Genomic DNA, 16,060 nt, shown 5'->3' with positions numbered 1-16,060 from the left:
AGCCAAAATAATTTGAAGAAGCAAAACGAAATCAGAATTTAGTCGAAAAAGAAATAAGGCTATAAATACTATGATCGATCACCATCGATACAGAAAAATCTTTCTTAATCAATTTGGGGGGAAGGGGGGCATAATGAGATTGCAGTTACCTATATGCCACGATTCATAACTATCAATCAATTAAATTCTCAACCATTATAAGGTTTATAGCCATACATATTTTATTATATTACATATCCAAACACTAAAATAGCAAGTGCAAACTTGAAATCAGTACATCCAGACAAAAACCTTTGCTGAAAATTTAGGGGTACAAAATTAATCTAATATTATATATTAATAAAATATTTTAAATTTTTTCATGGTAATTAGTGATGGTGATGGCTAGTAATGATTGTGAGTGTCAATTGGAGATGATGTTTATTAATTGTGGGGTATTGATAGTAGCTAGTAATTTGTGGTTGGCACTTGATAGTTGTAGTTGGTGTTGGCGATTGATAATTGTGAGGGATGATAATGAGAGCGAATGGAAATAATGAATAATGACAGTGGTTGACGATATATAATGTGTTGATTGATGATGGATATTAGTAATTGTTGTGGTAATGGATGACTAATGATGATGGTTGTAAATAGTGGCTAATGATAGTAACAACTGATTATAGTAATTGATTATGATTGTGTTTGAGGATGGTGGAGTAGGTGATAGATATGGTATGTTAATGATAATAATGGACGACAATGACAATAATTAATAATAGTGGATGATGACAATAACAATGAATTGATGGGATTGATAAACTACCATTCATACTTTGAACATGTGGATTTTTTTAACTCCACTTGTCACTTTGCTACACAAAATAATATTATTAAGAAAACTAATTCCTCCCCTTCTCATGTAGCCTCTTCAGACGAATGATTCCTTCTTGGGAGTTTGACCAAAATTTTAAGTTACATAAGCTCAAAACAAGTGTATATATATTGAAGGCGAATATGAATATGTGCCCCTTCCAAAATCGTTCGAATTTTATTATGATTCAACATCTTAACTTCAAAAAGGGAAAAGGACGAATTTACTCTCGAACTATTGAAAATGCCACGTATTTTATATGAATCTTTCGTTAGAATGAAGGGCATATATGTTTTAGTTTTTGGACGACAGGGACACTGATGTACCAATAGTATAATGGAGGGCATCTACGTATTATTTTCAATAGTTTGGGGGTAAATTCGATATTTTTCCCGCTCAAAAATAGATATTGAAGACAAGTATGGATATGTAACCCTTGCAAAGTCCTTCAATTTTATTATGATTCAATGATGACTCAAAACAAGAATATATTGAAGACGAGTATAAATATATACCCCTTACAAAATCGTTTAATTTTTATTAAAATTCAGCATGTTTTAAATAATCTACATAAATAATGTTATAATACTTGTTCAACATAGGCACATAAACAAAAATTGAAGGCCCTCAGCAAGTAGCCTAAAATATGTAAGGAATGAGTGCCCTAATATCCTTTGGAAAATCATCAAATTTGGACTTGTACCATCTTCTTGTAGCAATGCTCCTTCCCATTAAGTAAAGAGTAGTTCCCAAAGTGAATGAAATTGCATATAATGTTTGAGAAGTGCAAGAAATTCCTACAAATATAAGAATCTCAAAGAGGTAATGTGGACATATTGCAAAATCAAATAGGCCACCTTGAGGAATTTTGTACTCTTTTTCACCCTTTGTTCTCAACTTAGAGAGCAAAATATGATGGTAAAAGTTGCCAATTATACCAACCAAAAATATTATGTATCCAAAATACTTGAGATCAATAGATGGCTCTGGCAAACCTTGAGTAAGGTGTTGACAATAAATCATGCTCATTGTGGAGAGGAAATAACTACATGATATTACAATGGTAGCTTCAACATCCATTGAACCACTGTATTTGTGAACAAATAGAACCTAAAATTAAAAGAAAAAAAAAGGAACTATTAGGATATGTTCAAGATGGCTTGCACTTTTTTTTTTGTTTTGTTTTTTCACCCAGTATCTAGTACCGGCTTTGGGGGCAGATTAATCGAGGATCGCACCTAGAATTCTCCATTAACAAAGTTTGAACATCAAGAGACCTATTTGCTTGGATTATCAATAATGTCACACTCGTGATGAATATTTACCACTCAATCACAACTTTTAATGGTAAAAAAAACAAAAGAACACATTCATTCACAAGTATCAAAACTATATAGTAGTGGACCTTCTTGATGCTCATGTTTTAAGGGGGCATAAGACCATAAATACACTAAAATAATTAGGACCGCATTGGCCTAGTTTGAATTGTGTCAACTAGAGGATAATAGGGTTGTTTTTTTAGGGCTTAATACCAATTTTCTAAGTTAATTTTAAAATATATAATCTCATAGTATATCAACTTAATACCAATTTCTCTAAGTTTACTTGAATTATGATCTCATATATGATACGAAGTGTGAAATTAAAATAATGATAATCTCAAGTAGAACCTTGTGCCTTTCCAAAATCCTATAAACCAAATGAAAATTGACCATTCAACAAGTTGAAACTGCATGATTTAAGTATATTAATAGAGGCTTGAAATCAAATTGAGTTTAAGTTTTATACACTGACGTTGCAAAAAACACAAATAATGTGACTTAAAACGTAATTATATTTACATCTAAATCTCTTGATAAACATACTTTCTCTGATCCTTGTTAATTGACTTCCTATCTTTCTAAAAATAGTACAAAATAAGTGAGATTTTAAAAACCAAGAAAGTATTATTTCTTCCTTTACCCCTTGTTATAACAAATTGTCTGAACAATTTTCTAAAATTAGGTCTTTCAACTATCTTTACATTTTTGAGAAATGTAATTTACTAAACTTTTTAATGGATGTGTCACACTTTAAAAAGTCATTTAAAAAGAACTAAATGAAATAATTGATAACCTGATAAAAATGATATTCTAATTAACTAAGTTGCCGACACAAGTTAAAATACACTAAGGGATTATAATGTATTAGAATATATATATATGTATGTATGTATATTAGTTTTGGTATTATTTAATATCCTATTTGATATATTTCAAGTGTTAGTTATACATCATATCACCGTAACATATTCAGTTGAATATTATATGGGGTGTATATCATAATTTATGTTATTAGTAATATCAAGATTATTAATTAATGGACAAGCATGATTAACAAAACTCTCTTTGAATACACCACACCAAATAGTGAATAAAAAGCAATCACAATATTACTAATATAATATCTTATTCAGTATTATTCTTATACACGATATTAAATGAATACTCAACATATAAAAAAAGAGTCATTAAAGAGAGACTAGTTGAAGAGTAAATACCTCTAAGACTCTCTTGAAGAAATGTATGGTTAAAGCAGAACACACCAAAGCAAACCTTAAATCTCCATTTGGGAAAATTGCAAAAGAGGAAACACCACCAAGAAATGCAGGGCCATATAACAAAAGCATCCCTTTTTTACTCTCAATTCTAGCCTTTTTCTCCTTCTCATTATTTTCATTTTTTATTGTTCCAAAGAATTTGGAATATTGCATATGCTTCCCTTTGATTTCTGAAAATCCAGAATTTGCTAATGAAACAAAACTTATAACAGACATTGTAGTAATAAACAAAGATGGTGGTGGAGGATATAGAAATTTCAACAATGTAGACATCACCATTTTTCCAATTCTTCAAAGTGTAATCCAATTACAATGTGTGTATATATATAATAATAATTTTTTTTTAAAAAAAAGTTGTGCTATTTGTAGTTCTCTTATTGGATTTTTGGTGTATTTGGCTAGTTGAAAAAGTAGAATTTTAAGAGCCACACAATTAAGTGGGAGTTAACAAATTTGGAGAAAGAGAAGGAAGGGGGATATTAGTATATCTAAATTATGAGTGGTATTATATTAAAGACTTACGTGGTCACAAATTTTGCCAGTGGAATTTGTAGGTTTGCCTAAGTGACAAGGGTCCAAAAGGACTATTATTCTTGAAGAAATTTCAAAAATATCTCTTAATTATCCTTTTTAAATATAATTTGTTTAATTACGCTATATAGCTACAATTTTTAATGTTTCGGTTATACATTTTAAAAAAAATTTAAAACTTGTACAAATCAAATGTATCAATATGATAATTATATATAAGTTAGGGTAAACATATACAAATTTTGAATTTACACTGTTAGGAAAATTCCGAATTTATACAATTAGGAACCAAATTATACAAATTCTGAATTTATACAATTGAGAGCCGAATTATACAAATTCTGAACGCGGGCTACGTATTTATGATTGTAAGTTAATGACAAATGATAATTTAATTAAACCGTAGCTATGTTAACTAATTAATTAATATGTTTTTGTTTGTTCGCATAATTTTCCCATTATTCTTCCATGTTAAGGATGTTTATTTTCGAAAAAGATTGGTACAAGTTTCACTTTAAATCACCACAAGGGGGGGAAAATGTAATTTGGTACACATACTAAGTTTTTATTATGTGTGAGGATTGGATAAACGTTAAATTATCAGAATCTATTATATGTAATTTTATTTTGTATTTCTATAAAAAAAATTATTTTCATGAATCACGACTTGAATTCGTAACCTTTTTGATCAAGAACAACTTTTTCAATTATATCAAAGCTCCTATTAGGGCTGTACAGGACAAACCGATAAACCGCACCAAACCGACAAACCAAACCAAACCGGAAAAAAAACCCGACTAGTGGTTTGGTTTGACTTGGTTTGGTGTTTGAAAAAAAAACCCGACCATTATAGGGTTGGTTTGGTTTTAACTAAAAAAAGTCAAACCGAACCCAAACCGACCCGATTATAGATATACTACTTTTAAATTATGTTATACTAAAAATATTTATTAAAATGTAATTTATAAATATTTTTTAAATTTTTTTCATAATTTTTGTTTTCTTTCTTACATTTAGATTTGAACTTGAGTAGCCCATCTAAATAATATACAAAAAAAACTTATCTTATAAAGTTATATTATAAAGTTAAAACTTCAAACAGTGTTGTGCCACCATCTTATATGTTGATATTTTGTACTAGAACTCATTTTAAGAAGCACTGCTCTGTACTTTTTATTAGATACTATGAGAAACCCAAAAAAATCCGAAAAAATCCAAAAAAACCCGAGAAACCCGAAAAACCCAAAAAAACCCGAAAAACCCGAAAAACCCGAGAAAAATTGATATCGAAAAACCCGACTTTTATTGGTTTGGTTTGGTTTATAGATTTAATAACCCGACACAAATGATTTGGTTTGGTTTGTAAAAAATCCGAACCAACCCGGTCCATGTACACCCCTAGCTCCTATCACCATCTAAAAGATGGCACAACATATATCATATATGCGGTGATTCCATGGACATGCAGTTATGCAAACAAAGTCTTGCTTTAATACTACCTCCGTTTTAATATGTTTGTCATATTATGATATTGAATTTAAAAAAAGATTTCGAAAACCTATGTTTCAAAAAGAAAAAGGGAAGTTGAAGCTATAACAGTGCTGAGTAAAAGGCAGCGAAGTGTTGTAGATGACAAAGAGGCCGATGGTCGCCCAACAAAGAAGTTTGAGGATACAAGTAGGATTGGTGGAAGTGACCAAAAGGTATTTCGTGAAATGTGATTTACTATATTTTTGTATTGTTAATGATTGATAATGATGGTTTTAGGTCTTTAGAACTAGTGGACATTCAGTTTTATTTCTAGTTGCTTGAATTTCTTCTTTACCTTTTTGGAGTTTCCTGTAGAGTTGGAGAGGAGTTGTGATTTATTATGCTGTCATATGATAAATCCCATTCTGTTTTATTTGACTATCTCAATAATCAGCTCAAAAACATCACTGGATTATGTAAAACTGATGTTATTAGGCTTCTTTGCTTTTAGTCTTCTGCTTTCCCCTTAGTGTGATAGTTCTTCGTGTTTCATTCATATATATATATATAGGTGATGTTACTGACATACGCTAGAACGTAAAAATCAAAGTGTATATAAAGGTTTTTGGCAGACTTGGGGAGAAAGTATCGAAGGAAGTAATTAAACTCTATATGCATGCTCATAGATATGATACTTACGATTGAAGTAAAAGAAAGAGACAGAAAAAAATTAATATAAGAATCTGAAAAGAACTTAACAATCTGACTTGCTTTTATTCATTCCTCCAAGAGAAAATATATATGTGATACAATATTGAAATAAGGAAACTAATTATTTCCTTATAAATATGATACCAAATATTAAGGAAAACTAATTATTTCCTTACAAATATGCTACTAAATATTATCAAATAACTATCAAATATATTATACTGCAATAGAATCTTATAGACTTAATAGATAAGAAGAAAAAAAATTGCATACAAAGTGTAGTGCGCTCTAAATTTAGTGGTGGAGTCAGAATTTAGCAAAGAATGTGCAATTTTTTTTCTCAGTTGTGTTAAGAGTGTGTCAAATTAAATATACACTCATAATAGCTAACATACATTTAACCTTTGTAAATCACATAATTTTCCGACAAAGAATGTGCACCGAACCACCCTTTGCCAATGTGGCTCTTAATGATACGAGGATTTAGAAGAAATTGTGGTGCTTAGGCCAACATGAACAGTATCACACCATGTTAAAGAGTGTCTTTTGGTTTACTACTTGACTTAGCACAATAATGATTCACTTTTAGACTTGTTACACAAATGTGCAACATGAAGATCAGTAAATTACTCCATAAATTTGTCAATATCCCAGATAAACAAAACCACCTAAATGATTCAAACAAATAATCAAGTACCAAAAATTACTAACACATATATGAAGTCAAGTCCCAAATTTATTTACACATATAACTAGTACTATATATTAGTATAAGAGAAAAATTGAATCAAGAACATGACCCCTGGTTCACTCGATAAATAGGTCGAAAACATATTTTTAGACAACAAACCGGTCAAACCAGTAACCAAGTTAATGGTGTTAAAGAACTTCAATATGTCAAAAGGTGATTTCTTAGGTTGTATCTCCTTGTAATTGACTTACTTCCTATTGAATTCTCAGCAACTTCTTCAGGATATACAAAGTCAGGATCCTTCAATTTGTCAACATCTTCTGGTAATTCAGCTTCAATCCATGAAGACCAATCCACCTCACTGTCCGAATCGTCGTTCTCCATTTCCCATGACAAGTACTCCTTGTGTTTTTGAATTCCATTAACTTTCTCCATTAGTGTTTGTAACATCTTATAGTTCAACACTTCATAATCTCTGCAAGATTTTTTATGAAAATATGTTATGATGCTAAAAAGAAGTTTTTGAGCTTATGTTCTGTTTGTATATATATACCTGTATGTCCAAATGGAATATAGAAGTTGGCATGAGGATAGTAGCACAAATAGTGACCTAACGATGCTCACAAACCATGCTTGATTCTCCATTTCGTACGTTCCATAGCGAAGTATGGCTAGTTCAATCAAGAATGTGAGTACTAATCCTACAACAAAACAAGAAATGATGAGAAAAGATTATGGAATCCAATCAAAATATATGGTGAAATAACAAAGTTGGTTTCGCGCTTGAAGGGCGCCAGGTTGGAAACCAGGTGCCCTTCCCAACGCCCAAAGGAAGGCCAAAACTTTCAACAACATAGGGAATAAAACAGATCATTTTGAAAGGTGTGATGATGCTTTACCTATGTATAGCCTAGGTCTCACATCATACGTCTGCTTCGTGCTGGTGAACATGTAGAGAAGAAAGATCGACAATGAGTACAGCAAGAAAGCTTTGATCACTCTTGATTCAAGAAGCATAGCATTGTGCAAGGTGAATAGTTTGTCTAAGGCAAGAAACATGCTTGCTTGTTTAGACTCAAAAGTTTCCTGTTGACACAAATTGATGAAATTAATGAACAAGTACAATAAATTTAAGAGAATAGAATGATTTGATACCTTAAAGTTTTTGTATTTAACATGTGAATTAACAAACCTGTGCAGCTAATATTGATTTTGATTTCTCAAATAGATGATCATGAGTTTGTTGCAGTTGTTTTTGCCTTCTAAGAAGCTCCTCTTGTTGCTCGTGCCCGAATTGAGTCAATTGTTTCAGAGTTCCCCTGTAAAAGTATAAGATATTGCATTACATCAATCCTCAAATGTCGCGGAAAATTCTTAAGAATGCATTAGAGAATGGTATCAGGTTAGGTTGACCTACGACAACAAGTAGCCTGCCTATCAACCCGATATAGTCGATGACAACATAAACAATATACATAACTTAAAACTCAATTTTTTCAAGGAACATAAGAACCACACAAGAAGTTATCCTTGATGATGTTTACCTGCTCTCTTCAAGTGCTTGAGACTGAAATTTATGGAGGAATTGAAGGCCATCAAGAGCTTTAGATTGTCCATCCAAAAGTTGTTTCTGTTTATTCAAAGCTTGGCCAGCAATATTCCCAATATCATCAGCTTTAGTCTGCAATTTATCCATCCTACCACTCATTTCATCTCCAACTTTAACAATCTCGTCCTCAATGTCCTCCGTTTTAGTCCTCAAACCATCGATCCCATGGTCTAAATTAGTATACGATTCATGAACTATTGCCATGTTTTCGTGCAAAGTCTCCTTCATTTTCGCCTGGCCTTCGTTCAACTCTAATTGGGAAGATGCTATACCTTTAGATTGCTCCAATATTACTTCTGATTGACTCAACACAGCGTTCACCCGGCCTTCAACGTTCTTGGAAGTCTCTGCTACTTGTTGAGTACGAACATCAATCGAGGCTAATGATTCTTGAACATATTTCGAGTTTTGCAATAGCAAATCCCCTACATGTAGTACGTTATCTAGTTTTTCCTCAGCAAATTCAGCAGAATCCTTCAAACTATTCACCAACCTCTCTGTTAGATGCTTCCATGCTTCCCTCCTGCAATAATTAAAAGCATAAGAGTAAGACCCCTCAATTCATTAACAACTCTTGTTTGGATGGGTGTTACCTATTATATTGTACCGTATTGTTACTTTAAATACAATGTGTGATTTGATTGTTAGTGTATAGTATCATCAAATTCTCTGTCATGTAATGATGAAAGTCTCATTTTATGTATCGGCCGTTTTAGTGTGATCTTACCTTTTTTTTTATCTCACTTTGTCTTTGCTTATTATTAAATAATAATCTTAATAACTCTACAATATATCCAACTTTTTTGTATACTATTGTAGGTTTATCTTTCAGATTGTTCATGTGTGGCATTATGTACAACAACAACATATTCAGTGTAATCTCACAAGTGGGGTTTGGGGAGAGTAGTGTGGTAGAGAGGTTGTTTCCAAGCCGTTCGGGAAAAGAAATATGGAAGTAAAGAAGCCACGACAAAATACTAAAGATAACATGACAAAGCATTCTAGAAAAAAGAACAGTAACTACAACAAAATACTACTATAATCCAAGTACAAGACAATAGATATATAGTAACAAAAATTGAAGACCAAGAAACCACTACGACCACTAGTTTGTCATTATTTAAGACAAAAAATAATATAATCTATCAAAATATTTTGTATTCATTAAAACAATTTAGAATTCAAAAAACAGTCCAATATAATACGTTATGAAACGATACGTAAACAATCACCCAAACAACTTACAACTTTCACTAAAGCAAAAAAGGGAAAAAAAAAACTTACTGCAATTGATGGCAAATGGCAGGGGTTTCAATATAGAAAGCCAAATATATCTTATGAACATCATTATCCAATTTCTGGAGACATTTAGTCATTGGTGATTTTGCATCACAATTAGGCAAAGGTGATCTTCCAGTATGCTGTTGAAAGCAATCACATAAATTCCAAGAAAGTCTAGACTTCAATTCTTCATCTGGAAGAACTTTTTTACACACAGTAAACAAACTCTGATAACTTCTCTGCCAACAAGAATCTGTAAGCAACATCTTTTGTTCTGCGTTTTCGACCAGTTTAATTCCTTTTTGAGAATTCTCAAAACCATCCATGGAAAAATCAGACATCAACTTAACAATATGATGTTTTGAAGATTTGCCTGAATTTGTTTGTTGTTCTTGTTTATAGTCATTCTTGTTATTAGTAGAAAAAAACCAACCCCATGTTGATGAACTTTGTAACAACAAAACCAACAAAAAAATCAACCTTTTTTGTATATGAAATCGACCCATTTTTGTACTCAATCTGCAATTTCACAATCGCAAAATTAAAAAGCATATGGTAAAATAAAAAAATGTGATTTATTAGTTATACATACACTAGAAAGTTTAAAAAATAAATCAAAGTGTATATAAAGGTTTTTTTGCCAAACTTGGGGAGAAAGCATCACAGGAAGTAAAAAAAAGTTTATGTATGAATGTATGATACTTTGAATTCAAGTAAAAGAGACGCAAAGAATTTAATAATAAATGGTATTACAAAAGTTCACTTGATAACTATAAATAATTTATTCAGAATTCATTAAGTAAAATAAAATAAAATTGTAATTCAGAATTCATAAACTGAAAATTCTGACTCTGCCTGTGATCAGAAAACAATAATTTGGAATTAATTTTTTTCTATATTTGGATTATTCTATGTTTGATGTAACCTTGTCAATAATTAAAGTATTTCCAAAGTAAAAATTTGTCTAGTTAGGAAAGATGAAGAAAAAGGAAACAAAACTTTCTTTATCAGAGAGGAAAATAATAATTAAAAAGTTAAAGAAAAAAAGAAAATCATTGAATTAATTTTTTTAATTATAAAATAGTAAAAGGGAGAAAAGTTATACCTTAAACGATGAATCTAATTAATTAAGTATCTGTATTTATTAATAATAAAATCGGTGAATAGTTATGAATTTCGCGGCCTTTCACTACCGGCTGTGTCCGTTCCTTTTTTTTCTTTTTTCTTATTTGAAAATTAAGAAAAGAAAAAAAAACAAATATGTGCTGTTGTTTTTAATTATTTGTAATATTTTTAAAAAATTGATTATTTGTAATACACTAATGCCACATATATTTTTTTTATGTTTGTTTGGTACGGAAGAAAAAAAATTAAAAATCATTTTTTTCATATTTGATTTGGTTAAACTTTTTTGAGAAAAAAAATGAAATTTCTAAAACAAAAAAAAGTTCCAAAAGTTACATTGCATATTCATTATGTCTTCCTCACCCTCTAACGCATCTCATCGTTATTCCACCTTTTGTCCACCATCCCCATCACCCCACATCCCGCACCCTCACCTCTAATAATATTTATCTAAATTATAATTACCTTAGAATAATATTTTTTTTAAGTATCGAATATAAGGGGAAAAAATCATGAAAAATATTTTTTTTCATACCGAACACGTACACTCATGGTTTTTCTTTGTTTTCTTATTCATTTTTTATTAATCTTCTTTTAAATTTGTCATTTGTGTGGCTACTAATTATTTTATTAAAGTTACAATAATTTTTAAATATAAAAATATATTCTTTCTTTTAGATCGACTAAAAAAGCATTTCGTAAATTTAAACGAATAGAATAGTATAATATATGAGTCATCAAACCCACCCACCCCCAAATAATGTAATAGGAGTACTAGATAAACTTAACTAGGAAACACATTGTGACAATTTGAGACTCCTGATGACCAAAACGTCACGGCAGCTCGAACCTTCTCTATCAACCGTTAAATACGTTTTTAATAAAATTTAAAAAAAACTTGGGAGGGAAATAATTTTTAAAAAAAATATTTGAGCACTATTAAAGAATAATTTGATCAAATATGAGTATTCATTGGAATTTTGAAAATATCTAAAAAAAAAAATTAGAGTGAACTAGCCATATAAGTAAAGAGAATATCATTTTAAGCATCTTATAAATAACCATTGACCGCAAGAAATGACAGAATTCAACTAAATAATACTCCCTCCGGCCCATTTTCTTCTTCTCTTTTTGATAACTGTATAGTTTGTATAATCTTGCGTTCACCTCCACTAATTCGACCAAAGCTAGGACAAATAGGTCCCTCCATCTCATTTTAATTGTGACTTAAGTTAAAAAATTGCCTAAAAAAATTACCACTTTGAAAGTTTAAGATTAAAGTTGACAGTTATTCTCAAACCATGTCCTTAATATTGAAAAAAAATGGTTCTTAATATTGCTCAATTCTCAAAAAAATTCAACAAATAAGGATAACTTAATAACTATACCTTGTAGTTATTATTTTTCTTAATAAATGTGAAAAGAGCTAAATTTTGTACCAATTCAGCTATAGATAAAAGACGGTCATAAGTTGAGTCTTAAAAATCGAATCTAATGAAAGTGAAAAGAGCTAAATTTTATACTAATTCAGCTAGATAAAAGACAGTCATAAGTTGCATCTTAAGTATTAAGAATTGGATCCCTTAGTCCCTGAATTGATGCGCTAGCAAAATAACTGAAACGAGGGCATCTAGCTTATCAAGAAACATATGAACGACATACTAAGCAGAAGCATCTGGCTTACTAAGAAGCATATAAACGACATAGTTGCGAAAGCATTTAGACTGGAGAAGAATAGGGGAAGTATTTTTGAAGATTTTGGAGAATATTTAAAAGGTTGATCATACTGTAGCAGATGTAAAAACAGAATAAGCAAATTGAGGACGAATAGACATAAGCATTCTATCAACTTTTATTACCACCAAAAAAATACGTGGTGCAACAGCTGAAGTCTATCCCTCTCTTAATCAAAGGTCTCAATTATGACCCCTGAACATGAAATTTTTTTGGTAGAAAACCATTACCACAAATGGGCCCTACCAGGCACGAATCGAGATAAGTCGGACTCCAATGTGAGTAACACATGGAAAAACCATAAAAAAAAATCTGACAACTCTATTTCATTCAAATTTAAAATAGAAGTACAATTATTCTGACCTAAGTGACAACAACCATCCTTTTTTTGCATTAACCTAATAAACTGAACATCTAACAAATCTCTCATCTCCTAACCACCTACGAGTCGGACATTTTGCAAACAGAGACTAAAAACTGCAATATATCCCTTTCAACTGTTCAACGACAATGTCACTATGGAATATCCCAGCCTTCTGTTCTTCTACATCGTTAGTTTTCCAGACATAATTATGGGGGAACTGAGAATGCCAAAAGTGAGGAACAGGAACTGCGACAAAACAGGAAAAGGTCAAAATAAACATCTATACCCTCTATATACGTCCACCCAAAATCATGTGCATCGTCTAAAATTACAATTGAATCAACGTCCACCTAAACCTGCTTGAATAAAATATTGTTTTGCTTGCCCAAATAGAATGTAAGCTCATATGCTCAACGACACTCGGAGGGCAAAAGTTAATTACCACCGAGACATCACTGCATTAATTGTCAGGCTGCCATCTTCTGATGATCCTAGTGCTGCTGCTACGCGAGATTTTACATGCCCCATATTGATCAGTCATTTAGAAGACTAGTTGTAGATCCGAACAGGCTTGTCAAAAGCGGGTCGATTCTGCAGTACCAATATGAGCCAGTCATACACCAACTAATATAAAGTATTATCACTTGCGAATTAGTAGTACTGCATTCAAACTAGCTTTGGGTTCGCTTAATAAATAATGATATATTCTGATTTTCAATTTGAAAGGTAAGCCAAACAATAGGTTCCTTAATTCTAAACAGGTTAATCTCACTGTGATATATTTCAATGCAAGAGAGCCACTGAACCCACAGGTAAAAGATTAAGAGAAACCAATTTTAAGCAACCAAGAATCATCAGCCGTGAAGTACTCTTATAAGTAAATATATATTCACGTATACAAAAAGTATTCAGGTCCATTAGCACGTTGAAAGCTAGAGCAAGTGTTCCCTTAAATTGACAGATGGGGTTGATTGTTGCTCAACCAGCATCAAAAGATATCTCAGAAAAAAGGACCTCAAAAGAAATTTAGCTGTTATATTTTTGCATTTCAATGATTAAAGACTTGGTCCACTGGGATGGTTGACTTATATGCCCCTCATCATCAGCATAAGAGAAAAAGCAGCATACCTGGTTGGTAGCATATGACCTTTTAGGAGCATTGTCAGCATGCTCTAATCCCAGATACTGCTCCCAAGCACCATAAACATCTCTCCTCTGGAAAACAGTTGGGAAGCAGAATGACCAAACATTACACAAGGATTGTAGATGTAGAATATGGAAGGAAAAGGGGCAAATACCTGAAAACGAATGGACACAATATCTGAATCCTGGAGGTAGTCAGGACGGCCCATGGACACAAACGCAATCTTCCACTGCATAGTGAAAGTAGAATGTGTAAATAAATAAAATAAATAAAACACATGAACCTTCTATACTAATAGTGAACCAAGAAATTTTCCAAGATTAGTCGGTATAGAAACAAGGATGAAAAGCAAGGTAGGTTGAATACCTTTGAAAACTCCTCATCTGGAACCTGCAATTTTCTCTGAATGCGCGCTTTAACTTCAGCCAATGTCTCACCCTCATGAATAACCAGAAAAAATGGCTCGCCAAAGTTTTGTACATGCTGCAAAGGGATGGAATCAAAAACAATTAACTGAGGATAGAACCTCCACCATATACACTGATTGTAACTATAGCTCTATATCAGACACTTATCAATTTCGATAGATGTACTTACTGCTTGATTTTGAGTTGTGTCCTTCATAAAATGGTAAACATGAATCAAGCGATCATGAGGACCCAGGTTTTTCTCCTCTTCAGGGATCTATAATGGAGAAAAGTTGGTCATTAATTAGATAAACATCTAAGAAATGCCCTACAATATTACTACTCTTACTGAAGGCTATAAATTTAAGTTGATTAATCTCCAGACAAATGTTTTTCTCTTTGTTTTTGAAGACTTTAGACCTTTTTATTCCCTGATTTATTTGGTCGGTCCAGTCCATAAGTGTGTATGTGGAGAAATAAACAGGACAACGCCAATGGCCTAAGCAAAACCCATAGGACCAGTTGGACCGCAAAACACCAATGACCTAAGCAAAACCCATAGGACCAGCTGGACCGCAAAACACCAACATTGCGCGCACAGCAGCACCACAACATTAACGGAAAGAAGTGCAGTCATCCACCACTACACACTTCCTTTGCAAAGTACGACAGCAACAACTAACACAAAAAATCTCATCATTCATGTCAGAAAAACTCAAAGTTAAGTGCATCAGAAGGACCCTTTGCTTCCCCAGCCACAAAGAGTTCTGACTTCAACCCCCACAACCACCCCTGCTTCCTTTAATCAAATATATTATCCTCCCAGAATACAGCTACCCATTAATGATTATCAAAGGACTAGCTCTAATATTCAGTTGATGAATATCAAGAAACAACGCTGTGCAGGTGAATATAAGTTACTCCCTCCATCCCAATTTATATGGCACCGTTTGACTTGGCAAAAAGTTTAAAGGAAGATTTTTGAAATTTGTGGTCTAAGACATTCATTGACTATTTGTGTGGCTAGAAATCATTTCATTAAGGGTAAAAGGGAAATTTCAAAGTAAAATTATTTCCAATTATGGAAAGGTGGCATTTTTTTGGGACGGACTAAAAGGGAAAGTGTGTCACATAAATTGAAACAGAGGGAGTACTTCATTAGCACATTGCAGCGTTACCAGTATAATTTGCAAAAAAAAAAAAAAATCATGATGTTCATATATTTTTCAGGGAAATGACACATAAGAAAAAGAACAGGCAGATGATTCTGCAGATATCCCTGACAGTGACAGCAAAAACCATTCTGAGATTTGTGCATCTTTTTGAGGCCACCGAACTGCAAATTTCTGCCCAGGACTTTGAATTTAATATTTACCTTGGGTTTATGGAATATTCAAGGCATCCAAAAACTATAGAACCTTACATTTTAAATTCCGCAAACCAAATTTGATACACTTTTCCATACCGAAATAGGAAAACAATTCCAATTATAAGAACGAAAATTAAGTAGGTGTATCTCGCATTTGACAACTTTTGCATCG

At 32.0% G+C, this 16,060-nt stretch overlaps 3 protein-coding genes across 5 annotated transcripts in view; all 3 read right to left on the bottom strand.

Moving 5' to 3' along the window:
- Positions 1–1,301: 1,301 nt before the first annotated feature.
- On the bottom strand, positions 1,302–3,881 carry LOC129886691 (uncharacterized). Its single transcript, XM_055961487.1, has 2 exons — positions 3,393–3,881; positions 1,302–1,963 (listed from the first exon to the last, which is right to left on the bottom strand). The coding sequence occupies exons 1-2, from the start codon at positions 3,729–3,731 to the stop codon at positions 1,493–1,495; spliced, it is 810 nt and encodes a 269-aa protein (XP_055817462.1). The 5' UTR covers positions 3,732–3,881; the 3' UTR covers positions 1,302–1,492.
- A 3,018-nt stretch (positions 3,882–6,899) lies between these two features.
- Positions 6,900–10,319, bottom strand: LOC129886683 (protein GAMETE EXPRESSED 1). Its single transcript, XM_055961475.1, has 6 exons — positions 9,749–10,319; positions 8,400–8,987; positions 8,048–8,174; positions 7,755–7,941; positions 7,409–7,556; positions 6,900–7,330 (listed from the first exon to the last, which is right to left on the bottom strand). Exons 1-6 carry the CDS (start codon positions 10,249–10,251, stop codon positions 7,054–7,056), a joined length of 1,830 nt encoding a protein of 609 aa, XP_055817450.1. The 5' UTR covers positions 10,252–10,319; the 3' UTR covers positions 6,900–7,053.
- A 2,579-nt stretch (positions 10,320–12,898) lies between these two features.
- The window catches only part of LOC129900452 (ubiquitin C-terminal hydrolase 12-like), a 31,585-nt gene continuing 28,423 nt past the window's right edge, over positions 12,899–16,060 (bottom strand). For 2 of the 3 annotated variants that reach the window (XM_055975427.1, XM_055975443.1), the window contains exons 28-32: positions 14,710–14,796; positions 14,479–14,595; positions 14,267–14,341; positions 14,097–14,183; positions 12,899–13,559 (exon numbers count right to left, since the gene is read on the bottom strand). In XM_055975427.1, coding sequence (XP_055831402.1) covers positions 13,518–13,559; positions 14,097–14,183; positions 14,267–14,341; positions 14,479–14,595; positions 14,710–14,796 — 408 coding nt within the window. In that variant the 3' untranslated portion in view covers positions 12,899–13,517. The remainder of the gene's footprint in view (positions 13,560–14,096; positions 14,184–14,266; positions 14,342–14,478; positions 14,596–14,709; positions 14,797–16,060) is intronic. The other variant, XM_055975435.1, reaches the window with a different exon arrangement.

This window comes from Solanum dulcamara, chromosome 1 (assembly GCF_947179165.1).
Source record: "Solanum dulcamara chromosome 1, daSolDulc1.2, whole genome shotgun sequence".
Classification (NCBI taxonomy): Eukaryota; Viridiplantae; Streptophyta; class Magnoliopsida; order Solanales; family Solanaceae; genus Solanum; species Solanum dulcamara.
The sequence above is the reverse complement of the archived record's forward strand: the minus strand, read 5'-3'. Positions and strand labels throughout refer to the sequence as shown.